General features: G+C 47.4%; 1 protein-coding gene across 4 annotated transcripts; it reads left to right on the top strand.

Moving 5' to 3' along the window:
• The first annotated feature begins 2829 nt into the window (after positions 1-2829).
• LOC135898747 (very long chain fatty acid elongase 7-like) lies at positions 2830-15041 on the top strand. Of its 4 annotated transcripts, XM_065427876.1 has the most exons (3): positions 2831-3074; positions 6322-6391; positions 12945-15041. In XM_065427876.1, exon 3 carries the CDS (start codon positions 12952-12954, stop codon positions 13924-13926), a length of 975 nt encoding a protein of 324 aa, XP_065283948.1. In that variant the 5' UTR covers positions 2831-3074; positions 6322-6391; positions 12945-12951; the 3' UTR covers positions 13927-15041. The 4 variants fall into 4 exon arrangements, with proteins under 4 accessions (XP_065283949.1, XP_065283948.1, XP_065283947.1 ...); XM_065427877.1 differs by lacking the exon at positions 6322-6391 and having other exon boundaries at positions 2830-3074; XM_065427875.1 differs by lacking the exons at positions 2831-3074; positions 6322-6391 and adding an exon at positions 12183-12446.
• The last annotated feature ends 10235 nt before the right edge of the window (positions 15042-25276 follow it).

The following is a 25276-nucleotide window of genomic DNA, read 5'->3' as shown; positions in this document are numbered from 1 at the left end:
TTTTAAGTGCGTGCTCGTGCGCTTCAAGGTATGTCCATTCTGAACGTCTAACAGCTAGCCTGACTCGCTTTTTTGCCTGTCATATCACTCGTATGACCTTTGGCAACGAAGAGGTCAGTCTAGAATCAAACGCAAACCTATCATGGCCTTATAAAACTTCCTGTGAGGATCTGCTTTTAAAATGTTCACGGTGATCTCGTGTCTCTATTGTTCTTTCTTACTTTATGTTATTTTTTAAAATTTTTGCTAAAACAAGCAGTCAACGTTATAGAGGGAGCTCCTACCTAACGACGCACCCGTAGGTTAGTCGGGCACCTAGTCTACGGAACGCTGCATGTGCATGTCTCGAAAACCAGTGAATGCCATTCGGCAGTCTGGTCGCAAACGGGCAACACCAGCGCGCCGCTAAGGCGGGCACCCCACGCGAGGGTGGTTCGAGGAAGCCTGGCTCACATGCGAGTTTGACATGTTGCGAGAAACAGTGAAAAATGACCATTGACTGATTGGGCGATCGATTTTGCGTGAAAAGCTGCATCGTAGGCTACGAAGGATGCCGTGTACAGTAGATGCTTACAAATAAATTTCTACTGCGTGGAGTTCTTAAACACCAGCCTGAATCTTAGTGCATGAAGGATTTGCACTCGGCCCCCATCAGGATACGACGGCTGTGGCCGAAATGACAAACCCGCGACGTCATGGTCAGCACGCCGTACGTCGTAACCGCTGAGCTAGTTATCAAGCGGGCCATGTGTACCGTTAATGCGAACGCAGTTTTCAGTTCATTCAACGAATGCAGCAAATATGCGTTGCCTCCTCGGAGCCACTGTTTGTCGGGCCTTCTGTACCTCTTGGCAGTCAACAGGTAGCCAGCTGGCTTCTCCTCCGAGGCAACTCGCGAGCCCGTCATTCACGGAGAGGAGACGCATGCGCTTCGCTCGAAGGACGCGCTCTTTTCTTGCTTTGCGCACTGCCGCGGTGAACGCACCGCTTCGTGCCGTTGTTTATGGGACCTGCGGGGCCCACTCAGGCAAACACTGATCCTTCCACGACGCCACTCGTCAACCGCACTGCGTACCGTGCCGCTTGCGAGGACACAAACACACACACACACACACACACACACACACACACACACACACACACACACACACACACGCACGCACGCACGCACGCACGCACGCACACACGCACGCACGCACGCACGCACACACGCACGCACACACACACACACACACACGCACACGCACACGCGCACACACACACACACACACACATTATATATAGTTTTCTTTTTCTATTTTCCTTTCTGAGTTGCGCCAGGATCGTTGACGATGCCATTATTCGCCTGTTTGTACCAAGGTTATCAAATACAGGACAAACAAGGTCAATTATTTCGAGCGTTCGAGCCCCTTCCACAATGACCAGCGAGGTCTGCCGGGAGCTGTTAAAGTTACGCGCGACTCCGTGCCTGACGAGGGTTTGAGATTCCTTGTTTAGTGTCCCGTTGCAACGACAGTAACATTCTTAACTCACACTTTTTGTTGCGTTTGTGGTCCTTCTCCGTCACTATACAGGGTGTTTCACTTTACTTGAGCCAAACATAAAGAATATGCAAATGCTATACTGGACAAAACCAAGGTAATGTTGTTTGTCGTCGCTTGGAGATACTGAGATTATTGTTTGTTTCTGGATAATTAGATAACCTTAATTAATTACTGTAATTCTCAATTATTATAATTAGATTAAAAGTGTCAATGTGAAAATTGTACAGTAACGTGAAAAACTCCCGATACAGCTTTCTGTTGCTGAATACGTGCTACATAAAAACCGAGCGTGAAAGAAGCCTGCGAATACACGCAAATGCCTCGGGTGGCCAGTTGCGCGACAGCTACGTGGTATTTGCATAATTTAAAGGTTGGCTCAAGTTACGTGAAACACCCTTTATAGCCTTGTGTTGCTCCCCGATTCGCGATCACCGGCCCCGCAAGTGGCTTCTCCTTACACAGCTGAATAAGCTTTTACAGCCAAGCTGTCAAAGGCTACTTTCCCCACTATTGTATCCGCGTGTAGAAAAAAGATCCCGAACAAAGTGCAATGCCGCGCCGACAACGGCGGAGGGGACGCAAGTGTTAAGCCCTCCCCATGCGTGGGCCGATCCCGAAGATAGTGCAATGCCGGGCCGGCCCGCAGTGGAAGTGCAGTGGGCCCACATACACAGCTTCGCTGGTCATCCTTCTTCACAGAGTGGAAGGACACTGAGCTTTTTGCTATTGTACTTTTTTGTCTCAACTACGATCGCGTTGTTAACGTTGCTGCTCTACCACCACTGTCACCGCATTTGCATTGGCATCGCGTGCAGTGCATCCGTGACCGCCGTGTGGCGACTTTTGACGCGTCACCCACAAAACGCCGAGGAACACAACAAAAGGCGAGGGACGACGGGAGGACCCGGGTGGGAAGAAAGAGCACATCTTCGCGTGAAGCTTGTCAATGCGAGTCAATGCCGCACGCTCGGCTTAGCTACCTGCCTTGTGGCGCAGCTCTCGCCCTTTCACCACTTCGCCTGATCTCTCTCACTCTCTCTCTTTCTTTGCGGCGACGGAGGCTGCTTCTCACTCGCGCGACTTCTTTCCTCCTTTCCAGCGCTGCCTTCACCGGCTTCAGCGAAACCGCGGTTGTGGAGTGCTGCGACGGCGTGCGCGCGTGCCCCCTCCTCACCCCGCAACAAACTCCCCTCCACGTCCTCCGGATGGTAGCAGACGCAGCAGCGGCTGCGGCGGGACCCTCTAGTATCCGGAGCATAAATAGCGATCGCACTTTCTCGGCCGGCATCAGTCGCTCAAGGCAGACCGGAACAAACCGATCGGAAAACCTGGGCGCGTAATATATAAAGCCGAGTTCTTTACTGGGACGGGTGTTTTGGGCCGGCCGGTACTGAGCGGGGACCACCGCATGTGCTGATCTGACCGGCGGTTCGGAGCATCCTACGCGGAGTTCTCACTTCTGTTTTCCTGTTCCACTCGTCGCCTGGTGCGGATTGCGCTAAGTGGTGGATACGAGAGTCGAGCAGTACCGTAAGTACCGTAACGCGCGTGCCTTAACACACTTTTATTTTTATTTTCTTTATTTTTAGCACATGTTATGTTAGTTCATGTTATTTTAAGCTCCTTCAGTTCTTTCTCTTCACTCTTTTTAACTTTCACGTTTTTCTTTTTGTTCGCGTATCAATTTGCGCATTGCGCCCGAACCAACTTGTTTCTGTGATCTCGTTGCATCTATGAAATTTCACATAAAACGCTGGATCGAGCTTCTGCTTTATGGGGTGATTTTTTTTTTCCTTTCTTGGTGTTGTAGCTTGAGAAGTGCGTTGATAGCTGGGGAGAAGCAAAAAGAAAAATATTTTTTTTTCTTTATCAAACCGGAGCTAGAATGGAAGCCCTTCCTTCAACAGAAAACCTTGCAGATAGGGAATAATTTGTTCCTAAGTCAATGATCCAAATGCGCAACGTCGGTAAACACAGACCCAACCGCTCGTATGTAATAGCTTTAGGAGTCCCAAAACAGCTTGCTCGGTTTTTAGTGTTCCATTACGCCCTCTCGATCTGATACCGACCGCATGCGGTAATTCAAACACAACGATCCCACTTTCCCCTCCCTTGTTTTTCGTTTTGACGAAAACGACTATTTGATTACTGCACGCGTTATCCTGAGCCGTCTTTCCCTTTTTTTCATTTTTACCTTTTGTCCAGAGCTCACCTCACCGTTAGAGCTCACCTCATGCTCTCCTGCGTTCTCGGCACTTTCAAACCTTAATGGTATAATGATTACAAAAGTGAGACTATCAAAAGCTCAAGAGAGAAGAAAAAGCTCGAGAAAGACAGCCTTGCAAGATAACCCTATAAAATGGAAGGAAAAGTGCTTCTGCCGCCTGCATTTGACCTTGGGAATTATTGTTTGATTCCTCGTTCTTTCTCTGGCACTTTCGCTCGTTCTCGTGCTCGGTCGTCGGACTTTGACAGCCGATGCAAAGGGGCGCGCGTTTTCTTTGATTTGCGAGTGGCGTTTTTCGGCGTATGCTAAATTATACGATGCTCTGAGACACGCATGCGGCTCTGTTCACTGCGGAATTACGCAATCAAACACGAAATGCCACCTAAATATTCTCGCTAAAACAAATATACGCCTTCAAGCGCCTCACTCAGTTAATAAACAAATCTCTTTATTGAAGCGTTCGGCTATTCGATCACATTGACGATCATCGTCAATGGCTTCTGCGCATTTTTTTTTCTCTTTCTGTCAATGTTTCGGAAAGAAACTAGCTTCGCGCAGCAGAAGCACGGCGTTTTCGGCCAGTCAGTCTATGCCACATGTAAATGCGCACTTGGACTGGACGTGCAACAACCACTGGGCTATCGTGCAGCATTCAGGTTCGATAATCTGTGTGAGGTTTCGGACGCCACGCTAAACTCTGAGAACGGAGGCATCTATGCACGTACTTCGGAAGCCACGACATTCAATATTATGGCGGGCGAACACGACGTTGTGTGCACGCGCAACGAAAGGACCATTCATTTTAATATCTCCGAATTTCTATCTTTTTGTAAAGGGCACGTTTTCTTTTGAAGCCCTGTTCTCTAAAGTTAGTCCACGTTACTATTTTTTTTATGCGAAGCATATTACGAGGGCTCAACCCAGCTCCTCAGGCGCGGCGGTGACCATGAAATCACGTGACACCGTGACGTCACGACAGAGGAGAAGTGGCTTTGGCTCAACTCTTGCAAGACGGGCTGGGTGGGAATCGAACCAGGGTCTCCGGAGTGTGGGACGGAGACGCTACCACTGAGCCACGAGTACAACGCTTCAAAGCGGTACAAAAGCGCCTCTAGTGAATGCGGTGTTGCCTTAGAAACGCGCTGTTTCTAAGGCGTGCGTCTCTTGCTCAGGCGCACATTTCGTTGCCGCGCCGAACGCTGCTTTGCTCGACGCTCACCGCGTCCAATGCGGGGCGCGTAGTCGCTGCCCTGTAGCCCATTGTCTTACACCCCTTGGCAGGTCGACGGGAACGCTGTCGCGTTCCACTCTTGAAGGCGAAGAAGTAATGCATGAGTTGTTTCTTCGTCTAGCCGAACCAAATATAGCCAAGCAACAGCAGTTCACCAGGCTAAACAGTGGTTCAACAACTAAAATAAAGGCTAGTATGCTTCGCATCCTGGGCTTAACCTTACCTAAGCCACAGCCATTTTTTTGGTAGAATTTACACTTTGCCCGGCACCATACTTTCTTGCCTAAGTTTTGTCTCCCTTCCTCCGTCTAACCACCTGCGGCATGGCAAATCCCCCACAGTGGATAAACGCCGTAGTAAGCAAGCAAGCACATTCATGTTAACAACGGCGTCCGCTGCGAGAGCTCTGCGGTATTTTAATGCCTCACCATCTCACGTGTAGTAGAATGCCAGGCTTGTCTTTCGTTGATGCTAAGCTACATGGTTGTTTAAGGGTAATTCATATGAAGAAGTAATCGTTTAGGTATGCATTTGCGTGATTTCGAAGGGCAGAACACTTGTTGCAGGATGTGAAGTTGTGAACGCGCGTTGCGCGCCTCCCAAAGTGGTTGGGAAGTTTTGTTAAGTCTCTCTCCCACTGTCTCTATCTTTCTCTCTCCCTGTTGAGGTCACAATAAGTCAGTTCTGCGCCAAAAGAATCACTGAAATGGGTTCATCTTTCGATTTGTCTATTGCTAATTTGATTGAACACCGAATCGAGTTCTCATCGACTCAGTTTTAGGCGCTGGCTATCGCGATTTTGGCCATCGATACTCTCAACATTAATCTTTTTTTCCACTTCACTTTCACTGCTTTGTTAATGCTTTATTATTTTGTCATAAGCCTTTGAAACATTCTTGCAAGTTCATAACCTTTTCTTTTCATTGTTCTTTTTCTTAGGTAATATTTTGGCATAGCCAGCCCGTTCTGTGGCCCCGCTTCCCATATTCGACAACTAATAATGAAGAAAATGTGTTATTATTACTAAATGTATGCAAGGAGCTGTTGCCTACTCCTTTGCTGCGTGTACTAAAAATAACACTCTAAAAAGAACGCAGCCATAGCAAAAGGAATTGATCTGTTCTGTTGCACAGGGACTGCTGTGTAAACATTGAGGTATGGACGGTCTCGGATAATTCATTTCTCTGCGTTCTGCAGCTTGCTCCCTGTACTAACTTCGATTCACTGTTATGTTGCTGTGGATGGTTCGTGGTAATAACCATAGTGAGCCGGTACAGATCGTTCTGACGTGTTACGTATTTTTGCTTCTTGCATCTCAGGAGAGTCCGATCTACAGACAGAACAAGCAACCTAAATTCCCCTTTCACTTGGTACAGGAACCGACACTTGGTAAGTCTTCAATGTCAGTCTTCAATTGTAGTGCCCTGCAGTGGGCGTAGCTATGGAGGCTGCTGCTGCTGGTGCTGCTGCTGCTGATGATGATGATGTCCTCCAAAGCCGGATCACGTGTTCTTGCCTATCCTCTCGCTCTCTTCATCCGCGCAGCGCCGTTGCCATGGCTCTCGCCGCTATCGTCTACTCCGCCCTCACCGTACCTTCTGCCGCTGTCGCGGCACTGCCGCGGTGCCGGTGGCAGGCGCTCCTTGCCGCCTCGCGCGTGATCCACGGCTCCCCGCTCCTCTATCTCACCATCGCGTAGCTGTACGACTCTCAGCCATGTCTTTCGCTTCCTCCTTTTACGGGGCACGTTCCTCGGTGCCATTTGTCGCCTCTGGCAGTGCTTGCGCCTGGCTGTCCTTCTCCAGCCTCCACTCTTGCCCCTTACCTGGTGCAGTGCCGATGAGTTGACTCGGAAGACAGTTATAGCGTTTCGTCCCCTTACTTCTACTTTCCACCCCAACCTTGTGCGGCCATATGGAGGCCTGTTTGTGAGTGAATGAATATGTGACCTCTACTCAATACTCCTGTTCTCCACCCGTTTTGTCATCCCACCTCGGAAGAAACATTAAATAATAATTGCTAATATTACTCCCCCCCCCCTTCTCCGCGGTGGTGACCAGCAATAATATGGCTGGATGGCGCGTCGCCGCAGCGCCGGCTCGATAGCGTCGGATCGCAGTGTGTGCTGCCCAATCCGAAACGCAGAACCGCCTCCGTTCGGCACTGCGTGTTCTGTGTACGGTTGCCTGTTGTTGAAATAAGGCAGCAGCTGCGCTCAAAGATGGCATTACCAAGAAGCGTAGTCATCGGTCAATTTTTTCCTTCAATGCCTTTCTGAAAAACAAAATACCATATCAAAAGCCCTTAACTGACTGTTTCACTTTTGTTTATAATTATATTTATTGATATTTCTTGCGCTAAGAATATTACTGTCTTAGAGCTGGAAACCCAATGTTTAAGACCACAAAAATAAATTTGTAAAGTAACTACTGTCTGCTGTTTGTCCTTGAAGGTTTCAATCCTGCGTTTAAAGCATATAAATAAGAATATTAGCAGGTTTCCATCGCTTGCCTTGGAAAGTCGTTTTGTTTCAATCTCCTCGACTCTGCAATGGAAGATCATAAATAGTCCAGAGAAAGTAGCACCATTTGAAGCTCGCGAGCTGTCGTCAATAGGAAGTTTTGACATAGCGAGACGAAAAAAAAAAGCGTAGCTTCAGACGAAAAAAACTAGGATACCGTTTGCTACCCTACCCTCGAGGATGGCTAATATATCGCCCTGCCCAGCCATTGTGAAATACGCAAAGCAATAAGACTGGATAACTGAAATCATAATTCATCGTTAACGAGCGTGTCGTCTCTGGTTTGATCTACGGAATACAGTCTCTATGATGGTTTCCCGTCTCTCAACGCGCATCATTCTGAGTTGGAGCCAGGCTATTGTGTGCGCTGTTTTTCTCTTTGAGAGCATGACTTCAGTTTACACCGAGGAAAGCTGGCAAGATGGCGCAACTTGACAGGGTTCCACAGCGACCACCCTGGCGCGGAATAATGCAGCTTTAGGAACAGTGTGTGCACGTGGCATGCATAAGGTGAAGCGACCGCACCCTGCACCCGCCGCAGGGGTTTAGTGGCGGGGGTTTCGATTCCCTGCCGGGGCGGTTACATCTCTAAAGCCCGGACCACACGTACGCTTGCGGACGCGCGCAAGCTCGCGTTCACGCGCCCACGCATGCGCAGATGGTGCGACATGGCTCGTACGCGTCGAAACGCGGCGTGAGCGCGGGGAACAGCTCCTCCCTGTTATCGCGCGCTTGGGTTGCCTCGCGTCTGCGCGCCTGGCTACGCACCTACGGCGCGGAACGTTCAACTCTCCGTGAAGCAGATTTATATCATGCAAGAAAGTGGTTCTTCTTTCCTTTATGCGCTGATCTAGCAGCTATAAAAATATAAGAATTAAGTTTATAGATATCGAAGCATTTCGAAACACTATCGATAACAAAGTACGAAGCGGTGCCTACCAAGGCGTCTGTGAGTGAGCCCAGTGAGCGCGCGCTGTCGCGCGTCTTTGTGGATGCAAACCGCCATTACTCGCGAGGCGCTCAAGGCGCTAGGCGCGCGGACGCGAGCTTGCGCGCGTTCGCGAGCGTACGTGTGGTCTGGGCTTAAGGAGACGAAATGCAAAAACGCTCGCGCATTTTAGGTGCGCTTTTAAAGAACCGCAGGGTGTTGAAAAGGTGGAGCTTCTGCGAAAACGTATACCATTACATGAGGACGGATGGATGGATGGGTGGATGCTGTGAGTGTGCCCTTATGAACTTATATATATATATATATATATATATATATATATATATATATATATATATATATATATATATATATAGAGAGAGAGAGAGAGAGAGAGAGAGAGAGAAGAAAGAAAAGAAAAGTATAGCGCGCAGAATTCCCATCATCAAAGAGTTTCTGAACGCCTGTTGGGAACTTTCAGTCGCCTCTTGCTAATCGATTGCGGATACGTTGACTTTGCCCCGGCTCTCCCTGAACGCAAGGTCTTCAAGGAGGCCAAAGGCACGAGCAACCTAATCATTAACCGTACATTCGGTTTCTTTTTTATATAGTATTCGCCCACAGCACTCATGTTACACGAAAACATTTCAAACGCGTTATAGTAGGACAAAGCACAGCAAGATGTCGCCACCAGCGTTGCTACGGCAGTCCAGGGCTCTTTTACCGCAGTATTCTGTAAATAATCGTATGTTTACCGCAAAACCAAAACTCTCAAATTTGTAAATTCAGTAGAGTGTTTTAGTCTGTCAGGAACTTCTTAACGTTAGCGGATTACCGGGTTCCTGTAACCACGGACGGCAGTAGCAAAGCTGGTGGCGACTTCTTCTGGTGTTTTGACCAACTGCAGTGTTCATTTTGTCCCGCGTCAGTGTTATCGTCGTCAACAAATAATAAAAGTACGGTACGTGAAAGATTGCGTCGCTACCAACGCTTTACACCAGCAGTGAATATTTCGGTCTCTTCAGTATCAATTTTGCGCCACCAGACGTTGCTACCTAACAGCTGCGGAAGCAGTTATGGACAAACTAGAGTTCTTTGGTAACATAAACTATTGTACGTCACCTTACGCAAAGAATGTGCTAATTACGTTGACTTCACAAACATGTTTTCACGGCGATGGTGGTGAAATTATCTGCGGCTAGTTTGAATTTGGAAAACAACGTACATACGCTGACGACCCGCGGCCAGCGTGCGCTTAGGCGTTTTCTTTTTTTTTCTTGTCGATAAGCCAGCCGGTCGCATGGGCAGTGTATCCTATTCCTTTTTAAAAAGGACCCCCGACACCCTCCGCCCCCTTCCCCAAAATTTTCTTCTTTTTTTTTTCGGCGACCGTCAACTTCATTGAATTAGGCTGCCATCCATACTCTAATTGAATTGAAGGCATCGTTCTGCCGGCGGCGTTCGCTGTACATCGTAAAAAATGATGCGATGTTTTGTGAATTGACTTCACGGCGAGATGATTGAGACGCGGCTCCGAGGCTCCACAGGTGTTTTGTTTTCTGTTTCCCTATTGCTGTATATTTGCCGAGATGTATTTTAAGTTCATCCGCGAGGAGATGGTTACGAACCGCAACAAGTGTAATCTTATCAGAGATATATACACGACTGCGTCAAAAATGACCCAATAAGCAGAAGGTTCTCCAGCCAGCCAGACTTTCCGTCAGCATTCAATTTGCCTGCGCATTTTCCTGTCGGCGTCCTTTCCTGTCATTTACGAAAATTCGCCGCTACCGCTGGCTGCCTTGAGCATACCGCGACGTCCATCTGATGATGCCTGTCAATTATCTTTTTCCGCGCTTTGTGGCTTGTTAGGCGATATTCAGTTGCTCTCTGTTTTTTATCTTTTTTAATCTCAGCTGTTCGGTGTTCAGCTCAGGAAAGTGTCAGATAACACAGGTGTTTTCCTGGGACACTCCTCCTACACGACAGCGCGGTTATTTTGAAAGCGTTAACACGTGAAACACCGATAAATGCACTAAAAACACAGTTTCATTTCCTCCCAAAGAAGCGAGCTTCTAAGCGGCACGTAATTACCGCGCAATTCCTGCAACACTTGAATCTTCTGTCCAGCCGGGGCTTTGGCTGAACATTCGCTTATAGCGCTGTAGCATTCCCAGGACCGTGGCAGCTGATCGGTGACAATTCACCAAAGAATAAACTGCCGAAGGCACTTGCGCCAATCATGCGCCAATAACCGCGGCTGGCCTCGACAAGCCGCACCAGGAAGCCCCCGGAATGTTTGTTGCGTCCGTGAGGCATTTCACGGAAGACTGCTCGGCACCAAGTTCAGTTCGCGATGTAATAGATAGTCTGTTAATAATGGCTCGGATACGAGAAAAGCGATGTAATTGCATTATCAAGTTGTGGAGGGTCTTTCTCTAGGTTATATATATATATATATATATATATATATATATATATATATATATATATATATATATATATATATTTATTTAGAGAGAGAGAGAGAGAGTCAAGTTTTTATGCACCTGCATTTTTTTTTTAATTTTGAAGGTGGCGCCTAATTCGAGATATTCAACAACGAATTGAAAGTGAACCGGCATCACCCCGCTATTACTTCGGATAGAAATACCCCGCGACGAACATGTGGAAAAGTTTGAAGGATTGCATGACGCGGCAATTACTGATACGGCACGTTGGGCCGGATGCTAGCCAGGCAGAACGTTCTTAGTGTTCCTTAGTGTTCCTTGTTCCTTAGTGAAATGTCGCTACCCACTCTGGGGCATCGGCCATGAATCAGGCAGTCAAAAAAAAAAAGAAACTCTTCCCAATCTTTTCTTCATTTTTAAATGAAAATAAGGTAAAATGAAGTAAGTATCTTGTAAATGGGAATTAATGTGTCTACTGTTAGAGGCAGAACCTGCCGTATGAGTGTGTGCGACGAGTGCAGTAATTCGAACTTCGTCGCTCTTTTCGACAAGGGGCGTTTCCGTCTGATGTGATAACGGGGCTAATTTCGTGCCCTCGCAGCGCGCTAAGTTTCGATATTGCCTGAATTCAGCGTTGAACTTCGGTTATGAATATCTCGAATGAGATATTCATAACCGTACGATTTTCAAGATTACGGAAACGATTTGCGTACGATTTGAGTACGATTTTCAAGATTTACGGAAACTGTTGGTGCATTAAATACTGATTGCCTCCAAAGAGAGAGATAGAGAGAGAAAGAGAAGACAGAAAAGGCAGAGAACATAACCAGACACACGTCTGGTTTGCTACCCTCCGCTGAGGGAAGGGGATATACTGATGAAAAGTGAGAGAAAGAGAGAACACTTCCGCGCACATTTGAATGTGCGCACGCAGTCCACAAACGGTCGCCAAGACCTGTCGACGTGAGGTACTGCAACAACGTTTTCGTGGCTTTCTACGCCATTGACGCGCGGGGTCATATGCACAACTACCCCCAATGCACTGATAAAAAAAAAAGCTTATTTAGGAATTTTTGTGAAATCGCCTTTTCAAGCTTACGAAGCGGGCCAAGTTCGTGGAAGGCACACACGGCAATATAACCGGAATGGTTGTAAGCTAAGCTTGCTGATACATATCTGCGTGAATACTGGGGGCACTGCGAAAAAGCTGGACACGATTAGAGAACACGAGCGAACAAAAACAGATAGTCGGGTCACTTTCATCCCTGCACATGCGCTACAATGTCACTGGCGTTACGGTGCTATCTGGAATCGGGGCTTCCATTGTAGAATCCACTGATCTGCCCGGTGCCTGTCGTAGTGGCACCTCGCACCACATTCAGACAAAGTACCTCGTTGCAAGAGGAAAACGAAGGAACTGGCATACTTGAATCGACAGCAGGGGCCGCACTTCGCTCTCGCACCAAGGCGAGCACGTAACGCAGCCATGCAATTCAGTGATCGCCTGCGCGTCCTCGGGCTCGTCAACCGCAATAGCGCTTAAAGGTTCGTTTCTTGTTTTGCGGCCAACTGCCGCTGACCGATTGTCATTTAGGCCATAGTGCATAAAAGGGGAACACAGGTGCATTGCGACTGTCTTGCGGAGAGCAGCCTTATAGTACTTCGTATATTGCCTGAAAAGTTTCCAGGGTGTTCTCTTCGCGGCAATTCATTGAAACTTTTGGTATTGCATGTAGTTGGGTGGCCTTTCACCTCCAAAGGTTCAGTTGGTGTTACCTGTCTGTCTACATTTCAGAAAAAAATAATTGGTATATGTCGCGATTTTTTTTATTTGCCAAGTGCCGCTTCCCCTACCCTTGTTCGATGTAATGAGTGTTTGACCTTTTACTGCTGAATGGCTTTATCGCAGGCTTCGAGCATTTTTGCTTCTTTTTTTTGCCTGATTTTTATTAAGAATTATGTTGCTAAGGAAAAGAAGCTTCTGAACCGGAGCGCTTGGTTACTGAAGCGCTAAAGTAGAATATGCATTTCCTTTCTTTCTAGTTCCGCAATGGCCAGCCTTGTCATGGACCTGGTGGAACTGCTCAAGTCGCACGCCGACCCCCGCACTAAGGACTTTCCGTTGATCGGCAACCCAACGATGGTGCTGACCCTTATCGCCGGTTACCTGTACGTGGTCAAGGTGTGGGGGCCCCGGTTCATGGAGGACCGCAAGGCCTACGACCTCAAGCGCGTCATCATGGCTTACAACGCCTGCATGGTGGCGCTCAACGTGTTCTTCTTCTACAAGTTCCTTTCGCACTCGTACTTGGGCGGTGGTTACAGCTGGCTGTGCCAGGGTATCGACTTCAAAGACCCCGGGTCGATCACCATCGTGTCCTACTGCTGGTGGTACTTCATGGTGCGAATCCTGGACTTCGCCGACACGCTCTTCTTCCTTCTGCGCAAGAAGTATAGCCACATTTCGTTCCTACACGTCGTCCACCACAGCCTGGTCGTCTGGAATGGCTGGCTCTTCATCACGTTCGGCGCCGACGGCCAGGGCATCATGGGCGTCTGTATAAACTCGTTCATCCACATCGTCATGTACACCTACTACTTCCTGTCCGCCCTGGGACCCTCCGTGCAGAAGTACCTGTGGTGGAAGAAGTACATCACCACCATGCAGATCGTCCAGTTCGCCGTCTTCATCGCTTTCGTCTGCGTGCCCCTGTTCAAGGACTGCGGATACCCGCGCTTCCTGACCTACCTTGCCGCGTCACAATGCTGCTTCTTCCTGGTGCTGTTTGTCAACTTTTACATTCACACCTACGTGAGAACAAGAAAGGGCGAAGTGCATTTTTTCTGCGGCAACTACGAGGCCACTTCGCGGGCCACCGTGCCGGCCAAGGAAGGCGAGCAGCCAACGACGAATGGAAGGAGAGTACTCACCAACGGTGCCGTCGCGAACGGCAACGGTCACGTAAATGGCTGCTGCAACGGTGCTGGACTTAAGAAGAGGGAAGCCAAGATACGCACCCATTAGATTGCGGGGGAAAAAAAAGCGTGGGCAGTGAAATGTTCGGAGTGAGTGCCAACGATGTCACGAGCATCTTCAACGTTCGCGACGTCGTCGGGACTGACAATGGGCGCCTTGCGGGACTGAATCGTTATCATTGTGGTGTCCACCAGCTGACCGGAAGCGTCTATTTATTTTCCAGCGTTTGTCAAAACGTGGCGAGCTCTACTGATTATTCTAGGGCGGCGAAACTAATCGGACCTACAGCTACGGACGTGCGAAGGTTGTACAGCCGCCCTGATTTTTAATAATATAGCGCGAGCGTCGACTGAACTGCTGGTGAGCGCCTTATAACGGCGATAAGCGTTCAACAAGGCGAGTGCAACAAGGCAACAAGGCGAGTGCGCGAACTCTCGCCTTGTTGCACGCTTATCGCCGTTATAAGGCGCTCACCAGCAGTTCAGTCGACGCTCGCGCTATATTATTAAAAATCAGGGCGGCTGTACTTATGGACCGACGCAAAGCGCACTGTCGCACGGCGTATTGTCGCTCATCGTAGTTATGTGTGTTACCACATGGTGGATGGTGGTCGTGTGCCTGTTGGGTGTTCCATCTATTGCCTGCCGGGCAGTTAGAGATCAACGAACTCATCCTGCGTGGACTGAAACATTAAATGTGATTCGCGCAGCGCATCTGAGACGAGACGTAAGGACACAGATACACATACGCAGGGCAATAATGTCCTTTTGTCCCGTGCTAGATGCGCCACGCAAATGGCATTTAAAATCACGCGTCAACAAGCCGAACTTGCAACCTTAGCTGAAAGTAATGTTTCGTTTTTTTTTTCATTTATTCATATTGCACGTTCACCTTCATTTCACGTACGTAGTAAAACATTTCTAGTTCGCTGCCCCCCTTTTTTTAATTCATGGCAAAGTATGACAGTGCAGTTGCTGCAGAAGCTGTGATATAGCGGCTCTTGCGTGTTTTGTGTGTCGCGGTCATGCGTCTTTCAACAATTGTGCGTGGCGTGTCTGCGATTTCATCATGTCTCTTGTTTTATCACCTGGCAGCCAACTACTGTACATAGACGTTTGCTGTAATGTTGTGCTTTTTATGAATACACACGTTTTCATCAGTCATTGTTGCATTTCCTTTTGCCGTTGACAACCTGCTGTCTGCAATCTTGTCTCCGCGTATGCGTTCAAACCAATTGAGGGCGTCTTTTTCTTCCTTTCTATTCCGTTGCGAAAGCAAGCGAAGACACTCGCTTCTTGCCTGGCGATTCCGTACCCCGTGACGTCTACCCAAAAGAAAAAAAAAACATATTCTGTTCACCCACTTGCTGTCGACGCTAATCACTCATTGTTCCGTCGCCGCAGGTAATATAAGCATGTAACAGAAAATATATTCTTGTTTTTTGTTCTTTTTCGTTCTTAAACCTTGTCCTTAATATGTGCTGACCTCGAATACGGCTGTTCTAGAGCAGCGCTCTTTATTTACGGAACCGTCTTTTTTATGAGAAAGCATCAAATGACCCATTGAGCGAAAAAAAAATCGGACCCTTTCATAAAGACCGTTGAATATGAAGCTTTCCCCTAATGCAAACTGAATCGAAGTCCGAAGCCGACGACCATGCAACGAACCGAAGAAATGCTATAGCGGCCCGATGCTATGCATATGTGATTTGTTTGCTTGCTTAAGATTATATGCTTAGAACGTTGAAGTTGAATGAAGACACATTTCGTCAAGTTGCATAGCGCCGTGTGATTTATGAACGGTCTCGGGCATCTGACACGATACGATCCCGTGTACCGACAATGGCATGCAGAAGCCATGCGCATCCATCGACAAGCCGATCCAAGCGCGCGCACCAACGAGACGGAAGCCAATCGTCGTCGCCGCGCTGATCCCGAGTTCCGCAACCGGGGGAACGCGGCCAAACGCCAGCCACTCGACGCTGAACCACCCGAAGAGACGTAACTGTTCAAGTGGTTCCGCGTCGACTCGCTGGCGATACGCATGGCTTCTGCATGCCGTTGCCGATGCACGGGATCGGCCTTACGGGCCCGATCGCGCTTACGTTCGCGTACGGAAGCATCTTCCTCTGCCGTGCGGTGCACGTGCGGCTTACCCGTGGTGACGGCCGAGAACACACTGCGTCACGCCCGTAATGGCAATGCAGATATATTCAGTTCGTCTGGGTGACGTGGCGTTTTCCCGTTGGTCGAGAGCATGACATTATCCCCATTGCTCTTATTGGTACAACTGCGAATGCAAACTAGGCAGATGTGTAAGTCGGCTTTCCTGCAGTGCGTTTTCGGCACCCGCGGACGAATCGGTGAGACATAGGAAGCTTCGCTTTGACAGCCGGCGTCTGTTGTCTGGACACCGATATTCCCATTGGCTGGGTACACCTACTGGGGTTCGCATTCACAACTCATAAATGCTTAGGTGTCCGCGCATATTTTTTTTTTGTCTCCATAATTTCTTTTTATTTTATTTGCCTGACGTAGTATGCTCGACGCATAAGGCCCTGGGACATCCAAGAATGCCTTGGTGAAAAAGACGTGTTACCACGCAAGATAGATGCAGAAAAAATCTTATTCATAAAGCGAGGCATTGTCTATAGGTTTATCGAACTTGACTTCCGAATTGTACTGTTGACGACGCTTAAGAGCCCAACTTCTGCCGTCTTGCGTACCAAAACCACGATGAGATTATGCGGCACGCCCTAGTGGGGCCTCCGCATTTGTTGGCCACCTGGGGTTCTTTAACGGGCACCCAAACCTAAGTACAGGAGCGTTTTTCTATGTCACCTGCATGGAAATATATACCGCCGCTGCCAGGAATAAAACCCGCAATCTCGTGCTTAGCAGGGCAACGCACTTCTCTGTATCGCGGCATGTAACGGACGATCGCACGCTCTTCCTGACGTTCAGTTACGCAAGATTGTGGATATGCCATCGTCTAAACTTCTGGTTTCATAGCAAATAAAAAGTAATAACACAGCCTCTGCTATTGGTTCAAAGTTCCGGACTGAATACTGTGTTGCACATGCATCATATATTACTTCCATTGGTCACGAGCATTGTCTCTCAAACCGGTCAGCAGCACGCAGATATTGATTTATTTCCATTGCAGCCCATCGATTCATCACTCCAAACAAGACTGTGGACAAATGAAAGCCTTCGACCACACTGGAAAGGCAAACGTTGCGCGTTTTACTTCAGATTCACGTTCCTTTTTTTACGCAACTCACATATTTCTTTGTGGTTATAAATGACGGATGAGGATAACCGTTAACACTGGGAACTCGCACGAGGTAAACATGAATGTGCAGCAAAATTTTCCGCTATTGAAAATGAGTTATGCGTCCTTTGCTGACAGACGACATTAAAGCCATCGGTGGTGTAACGTTATAGCAAGCACAGTCTTGCTTGCGCCTCCTAAACTATGTCGTGTTTCGCGTTTGTTTGATAATCTTACTGTTTCGCGTGAATCTACAACTGCACGAGTGTTCACAAAGAGAGGTTCATCAAGCATTCTTCATCGATTGAGGGCACATCGGTAGAATAAGTTCTCCGGCATTGCGACTGACTTATAGCCACACTCAAAATCATGGCAGCTGTTGCATCCTTCATAGAAATCTTGTGGCACCCCTGCTTGTGGCTAGTAATAATTGCCAAACTATGTTCAAGCAGGCTGGTTCAGGTTTCAGTTAAAGCTCCTTGGTCCTCGAATATTTCGATTCGTTTAGGTGCATGACCCACTTCGATTTCAGCAGCACGTTACCCCACGGAGTGAGTGTCAGTTATCACAGTAATATAACGTGAACAATGGTTAAACCTATAAAATGACTGCCTCTAGAATAGAGCGTATGCTGGGAGAACTAAAAGAAAAAACTTTTTTTTCTATCCTATGGGTTGCATTTCAACCCTGAAGATTACAATGAGTTCTTTTCGGCATCTCTTTCTCGTATTGACATTCGGGCTACGACCCTGAATGCCCGTCTACTCACACCTAATGTTTTGTCTTCTATAGCTCAGCTGAATCAATTGACAATGTCGGGATCGACTTGGAGCCACTATAACCCTGCAGGTTGATCCAGGGATGTCGGCATGGGTCCTCTTCAAAGACGAACAAGCACACTGTCGAACAAAAGAATATATGGGGGAGAAAAGCACGACCTCGGAGACAAATGAGAGAAACTGGAGGAAGTTGCGGCGCCCGTTGTAAGCGGCGCGTCTCGCTGGGACACAATAGACGCAGCTGACACAATGGAAAGGCATGGCGAAGCCATGTCGTCTGATGTCAATGCCGCTCTATCGGCTCCACCTCGTTGCAGCATTTCTCAACCGCCCAAGGACGGATGCTTGGCGGCACTTTCGAACAACGCAGCCGTCGTGGGCACGGCGAGTCATTACACGACGGATGTAAGCGGAACGGGAAACCGTATTATTCGGCAAATCCCTCGCGCCCGCCGCGAAGCATTCATTAGCATCGACGTGAGCTACCGCTATTAGAGCCACTTCATGTTGGTGCAGTACGCGATTTCGCCTAATGAAGTGAGCGCTGAATAAATTGCTCATGCGCAATTGGCTGGAAACAACAACGAAACGCGATCACTGCAGCGTGTGGTGACTGGTATGCATACGTCATTAGGTGAATTTAATGAAACACGGTCACGTAACGCGTTGACGTCACGGCCGTACGCCAGCTTATAACACAATTTACCTGGGCCGCTTGGTCCCCAGATGTTCCAAACACTACGCATACCATGCGATTAAGGGCTTAGTTGCCGCGAAGATTGCAATTTGATCTGGCCGACTATGCCTTGGACTGAAAATGGATTGTCCTGGTGCCGGCTGTTGGTTTTCAACACTGAGCGACAAGCGTATACCCTGCGAGCTCAGATCTACAGGGGAGCCGGTCAGAAAGTGCAAGTTAACATTCCCCACTATTACGGTGATCCGGCCTATTAAAAGAGTAATACATAGACGACTTCTAGGCACTGTGTACGTTAATAGGTTTTCTATGCCGAATATAGGCTGATCCGAGACTTTGGCCGGCTATAGCTCAGAATCAGGGCCCGTAAGAAAGATGAGAAAGAGGGAGAGAGAGATGTATACTATCCTAAACGAGAGCTGGAGACTCTTGCTTGGCTGACGGCAGGGCATGCTATTCCAGCTGTAGGGTCAAAGATATGGCGTGCACATTGATCAGACAAAAACACAAACGAGAAATACATATATTGACAATTACACAGTCAAACTGATCATAAACTCTGATTAAGGCCCGTATTCACACAACTTAGTCCTTTCTTCGCTGGCCGCCACTCAGGCGCACCCACCTTCACACAGAGAGCAGCGTGAAAATGAGATGACCGCCTCGTTGATGACCGATCCGATGGCAGGTGGCATTTACGTATACCACGGAAAGAGATATTGAGCACGCCTTGTTGCACCGCCTTAATCACTCTCTTCAAAAACAAAAGAAGGATAACCTAGGCGAGAAACTACTCGCTCCGGACCGAACGTTGCTCTCACGGGGAAATATTCTAGCCCTCATCAAAAATAGAAGTGCAAAAGCATGCCAATTAGCACCTCAGCATATATATATATATATATATATATATATATATATATATATATATATATATATATATATATATATATATATATATATATATATATAAAGATGTTATCCTCAATTCATGACACAGAAGCAGAATAAAATAAACTTTATTAAAAAGAATGGTCTGGTGGTTTTGATTGTGGTGGCCTCAGGTGGCGACTCGAAGTCCTTGGACTCACGAAAACACACACACACACACACACACACACACACACACACACACACACACACACACACACACACACACACACGCACACACACACACACACACACACACACGCACACACGCACACACGCACACACCTGCAGCCACCACACTCAAAACCACCGGACCATACTTTTTAATAAAGTTTATTTTATTCTTCTTCTGTCTCATGAATTGCGGATAACAACAAGAGCACGTTTTGCATACACCATACCTTACTTAGTTCCACTGATGCAGTGTCATCTTTCCACGAAGGCCACCTGAACTGTGTCTGGACTCCTGTGAACTATTCGTTACTGCACCGCGACCTTTAGTTACATTTTGTTTTATTACTTCTCTTACCGCGGCCTTTATTTGCTAAAGCATCGCTTAGCTAAGCGATCAGGAGTGGCCAGCATCGCGCATTATGCCAACGTCTCCTGCGCACCATTGAAAAGCTACACAAAGCCTAAGAGCGAAACAAATGTGCTGATCATATTAGCAGCGCACGTATGTAGACTTAGCGTGGAAGCATGTTATATGTCTAGTGGCCACATCACCCCATTCCTCAACAGACAGAAGTACCACGCACTGTACGGAAATCAAATGGGTACGTACGCTTTATTTCTCGCATATTCATGCTCGCTTGTATTAGAACGACGCAGTGGCGCCATTTGAGTTCTCTTAGGGTAAGTCGACACCCCTTGGAGGAGGATAATTCTACAGAGTTTCCTACAAAGTTTACTGCAGGGAACGCTGGAGCTACGATTGTTCTGCTACCGTAGAAATGATGGTCAGTGCATAGATGGATTTGACTGATCTCCGTGCTTGTGGCTTCAAGCCTTCTTGTGAAGTTATTTATTACGCGCTATATACGTAAAATTTTCCGAGCATTCATAGTTTTCTAGGCACAGCAAGCGATTCGTGCATGCTTAGTCATTGCGAATTCTTTCAATTATGACGCAATATTTTGCTTAATATGACCCACTTCTACCAAGTTACAAAGCCGTTTGAAGACACAGGGACGCAGTTTAGTCAAACATATGCACTGTCCATCACTTTCATCACGAATTCTTTCAATTATGACGCAATATTTTGCTTAATATGACCCACTTCTACCAAGTTACACAGCCGTTTGAAGACACAGGGACGCAGTTTAGTCAAACATATGCACTGTCCATCATTCCCAGTCTAGCTGAGCCGCCATACTTGATTGAAACTCCCATAGACGCTGGCGCCAGAGTTCCTTTTAGTGACGCTTTTAGAATACTGTATGAGCAATTCAGCGCTGGTGGGATACTGTCTTCTTTAAGAAATAATTTCGAGGTAGATTGTCACACGATCTTTCTTAATCACGATGCCACCGGATGGTTACAGTGAAGGTGTTACCAATCGAGAAACCTATGAAATGACTCTGGTGAAAACTTCCTAATTTTCTCGCTCTCATTTTTTTATTTTTTTTTTACACTGATTGAGACAATTCGAGTAGCATTGCCTCGTTGACGAAAAACCTCTTTACGGAGACAATACGACTACCTTCTTTTTTTATTTATTATTTCTTTGTTTATTTTTTTAGAAAGCTTCAGGTGATTGCTTTTGCTGTTCTGTGAAAAATTTTAACATTTGAGAAAGATTATTGTAAGAAGCCCACTCCTAACACCGATGTTGTCTACGTGGCCAGATAAGCACAAAAAACGACTCAAGTGCACAAATACAAGGAGTGGGCATGACTCGGCGAAGAATGGTTCCGCTCCGCCACGTCTCAAAAGCACCGCGTGTCGTGAAATCTGTCTGCATATTTCCCACTTGGAAACAGCAAGCCAGTCGTCCCTCCAATTCTTTCTTGTTCCTCATTTTCCTTTACATGCGGTGTGCAAAGTCGCCCAAGGCGCTCCTCTCCGTCTTCTTCTTTCTCCGTTTACAAAAGTAGGGTTGTGGCCGTGCACGTTGCACGAAAGTAACCTGATACAGGCCGCTCCATCTCCCATTTGTTCTGCAGCGCTTTCCTGCCAAAAAACAAAACAAAAACAAGAGCACTATGCGACGTATACAAAAAAACACCGCCCTCTCAACCTTCGTCACTCGCCACTACGCGACCTTGAGCTCGAAGTGCAAAAAAGACGCAAGCCGCATCGGGCGCTTCTCGAGGGGGCATTGAGGGGCACTCATTGGGTGCAAACAGGCAGAGGATGCCGAGAGCGTTGGCCGCGACTGCCTCGAGTCACTCGGCCCCCCGAAGCACAAACCGCATCGTTAAACAAAGAAAGGCAAAGGAAGGCGACGAAGAATGTGTCCAATTGCTCAAGCACAAAAACAAACGTCATTTAATGCGCGCGCGCATTCGTGCATGCAAGCAAATGCAAACGCGCGTACACGCGCTCGCTGACATTCCCGTGTGAGTGCATCTAGGTCACGAGTGATGATGGAAAGGAAACAGAGAAACGCTGCCTGACCATCTTGGACAAGTTTGCCTCGGAGGGTAGCGAGGTTGAGGGGGATGGTTGAGAGCCTCGGGCGGGAAAGAGAGAGACGCGCCTTTCGGTGCCTCAAACAAGTGCACGCGAGGTTCGATAAACTTACACCGATAAACTTACAGTACGGGGTCCCAGAGCACAAGAATGCATGGGAACCTCCTGTCAGGAAGTTATATAATCAATAATTGTGGAGTACGACAGCACATACATTTAAAAATGTCGGGTCAAATATTTAGGAAGAAAGAACAGGGGTGAAAAAAGGGCCAATACAATAAAAAACATATGCGCAGTAAGAATTTGATGTTAGATATTGATCGGAAATCATAGCAACTACTTTTTGAAAATTACTGATGAAGAAGGATGTTTAAGGTGTGATGGAAGAGAGAGAGAGAGAGAAAGCCAGGAAAGGAAAGGCAGGAATGTCAACCAGATGGGCGTCCGGTTTGCTACCCTACACGGCGGGTAAGAGAAATGGGGAATAGAAAGAGGAAGAGCGTGTGCACTGAGAGCATGTGAGAGGATGCACAGAGATACTATAGGCGTGATCTCAAACCGGTGCACTTCAAGTACTGTACTAGTGCACCAGTTGCTTTTTGCGCCACTGACGGTTGTGGCCACAGTCCGAGTATCTATAACTCAGAGAACGGTCTCGAGTCCAGTCGGTTTAAAGTTGTCCGGAGAGAGGGGCACTGCACGTCGTGGCGAGGAGAGATATACAATAAGTGCTGGATGGTTTCCTCGTGCCTACAGGAGTCTCACATCGCGCTCTCTGTCATTCCGATACGATAGGAGTAAGCGTTCGTGAATGCCACACCCAGCCACAAGCGGCACAGCAAGGTTATTTCGCCGCGGGAAAGGCTGGATGGTAGCTGTAGCCATACCAAGGGTTCCAGCAATGGGAGACGATTACACAATGCTAATGTAGTAAAGTGAGTGGTATGTCTTGCTTAACTCGAGTGCATCAGGGTAACAAGAACTCCCAGCAGAAGCGAATCTGCTTCGGTTAACAACTACCAAGTATCTGGAAAAATATTGGATGAGATGAACTAATTTATAGATTCGAAAAACAGAAGCGTGAGATCAAACTGGACTAAATTTTGCTTAGAGCGTATGCTGAAGCTTTGAAGTAGATGTGAAACTCTGGAACGATGTGTATTGGATGTTAGTACTCTAATAGCTTTTACCCGCCGTGGTTGCTTAGTGGCTATTGTGTTTGGCTGGTAAGCACGAGATCGCGGCATCAAATCCTGGCCATCGCGGCCGCATTTCAATGGGTGTGAAATGCGAAAGCACCCGTGTAGTTAGATTTAGGTGCACATTAAAGAACCCGAGGTGGTTTAAATCATTCCGGAGTCCCCCACTATGGCATGCCTCATAATCAGATCGTGGTTTCAGCACATAAGACCCCATAATTTACTTAATTTACTCTAATAGCTTGGTTCTGTATGTATTGTAGCGGTGTCAGGTGAATTGGATAGGTCTCTCCCGTTGATTAGATGAGTGATTAAGATGGCTAAGAATAAAAGTGAAGTATAATTTAAAATGATCGACGTGGTAAAATGTCGCGTTAAATATTGTCGGGCTCTTATGACATACACAAAGTTTCGTTTAGTGTACGCTATGGGATTTCCATACTTGAGGTTAGAATCTAATATTACTACGAGAAATGAGCCCTCGTCGAGTGTGGCAATAAAATTATTCCAGAGGGTACTTAGCGGGTTAAATTAAGGAGTTCTTTTACTGGAGTAGAATATCTTGAATATCGTTTTAAAAAGATGAATTGTAAGGTCATTGTGGCGGCGCCATGACCTTACAATTCATCTTTTTAAAACGATATTCAAGATATTCTACTCCAGTAAAAGAACTCCTTAATTTAACCCGCTAAGTACCCTCTGGAATAATTTTATTGCCACACTCGACGAGGGCTCATTTCTCGTAGTAATATTAGATTCTAACCTCAAGTATACGTTGTTGAGGTCAAAGTTAAGTTTGCCTGTGAAAGCACACACTGTTCGGTCAACAGCTAGTATTGAGGTGTCATCTGCCTAGAAATATGGTTCTGTGCTAGAAAGACAATCGGGAAGATTATCCATATAAATTGAAAACAAGAAGAGTTCCAAGAATGGATTCTTGAGGGGGCACCCTCAGTTTCTTTTATGTAGACTTTGGTGCAACACCATAGCGCAGTAAACAGAACGATGTCATGCCAGCTAGCCCTAGTCGAAGCCTTATAATGAACATAAGCACGAAGGTGTCGTACCATGAAAACATTTTGTCTCGTTTTCAAGTGTTGCGACGACCCTGCCTACACAGTATCTGCATTTCCATAGCACGCGAATGTCATGAGCACACATTTCTTTTGAATGCGAGTCATGCGGAGGACCAATCTGCTATGCACAAGCACACCACTGATTCGGGCCCCAGCTGAAGGCGAACTGCATTTTCGCTGTCCTGCCGCTAGGCCAGTGCGTTTACGCCGGCAATAAAATATTGTGGAGAGTGAAATGAGAGGCGTGCCGTTAATAGGCCTTTTCTCAATAGGGGCATGCCAGTAGCTGAGAACAAACGTTAAGTGCCAAGAGTCATCGGGATACGTACACGGAGAAACGGGAGGAAGTGATGTTTCGGTCAGAAGACGTTTGGCCGGACACAGTGACTCATTCGGTGGGAAACACGAAGACGCGATGTCATCAATGAGACACGATGTAGGTGTTTGCCAACACTCGGTGAACACGAACACGCGCCTCTAAGGACGCTTACTGCGAGCTCACGAAAGCTTGTTGCCCCCAACTGCAAGTTGAGTGCCTCAAGGAACGTCGTGTAAGCTGCCCATTTTGTTCGGCTCAGAGCAACGTCCAGTGAGTCAGGAAAGCCTTGGAAGCCACGTGCCTTCCTTTCTGGCTATGTTCGTCACTAGGACGAGTACAACAACAAAACAAGAAAAGTAAAGTAAAACCACCGCGAAATCCACGAAGTTGTTCGGCTAAAGACTGCAAGCAACACCTCTTTATGTTCTGACATGTGTTCCCCACTCAACGGCCCCCTCTTCCCCCGACCCCTTCTTACTACTCGACATTGTTGT

Source organism: Dermacentor albipictus, chromosome 3, assembly GCF_038994185.2.
Source record: "Dermacentor albipictus isolate Rhodes 1998 colony chromosome 3, USDA_Dalb.pri_finalv2, whole genome shotgun sequence".
Taxonomy (NCBI): domain Eukaryota; kingdom Metazoa; phylum Arthropoda; class Arachnida; order Ixodida; family Ixodidae; genus Dermacentor; species Dermacentor albipictus.
The sequence above is the reverse complement of the archived record's forward strand: the minus strand, read 5'-3'. Positions and strand labels throughout refer to the sequence as shown.

Bases quoted from the DNA above. Each gene is read 5' to 3' on its own strand.
- LOC135898747 (XM_065427877.1), top strand. From the start codon at position 12,952: ATGGCCAGCCTTGTCATGGACCTGGTGGAACTGCTCAAGTCGCACGCC.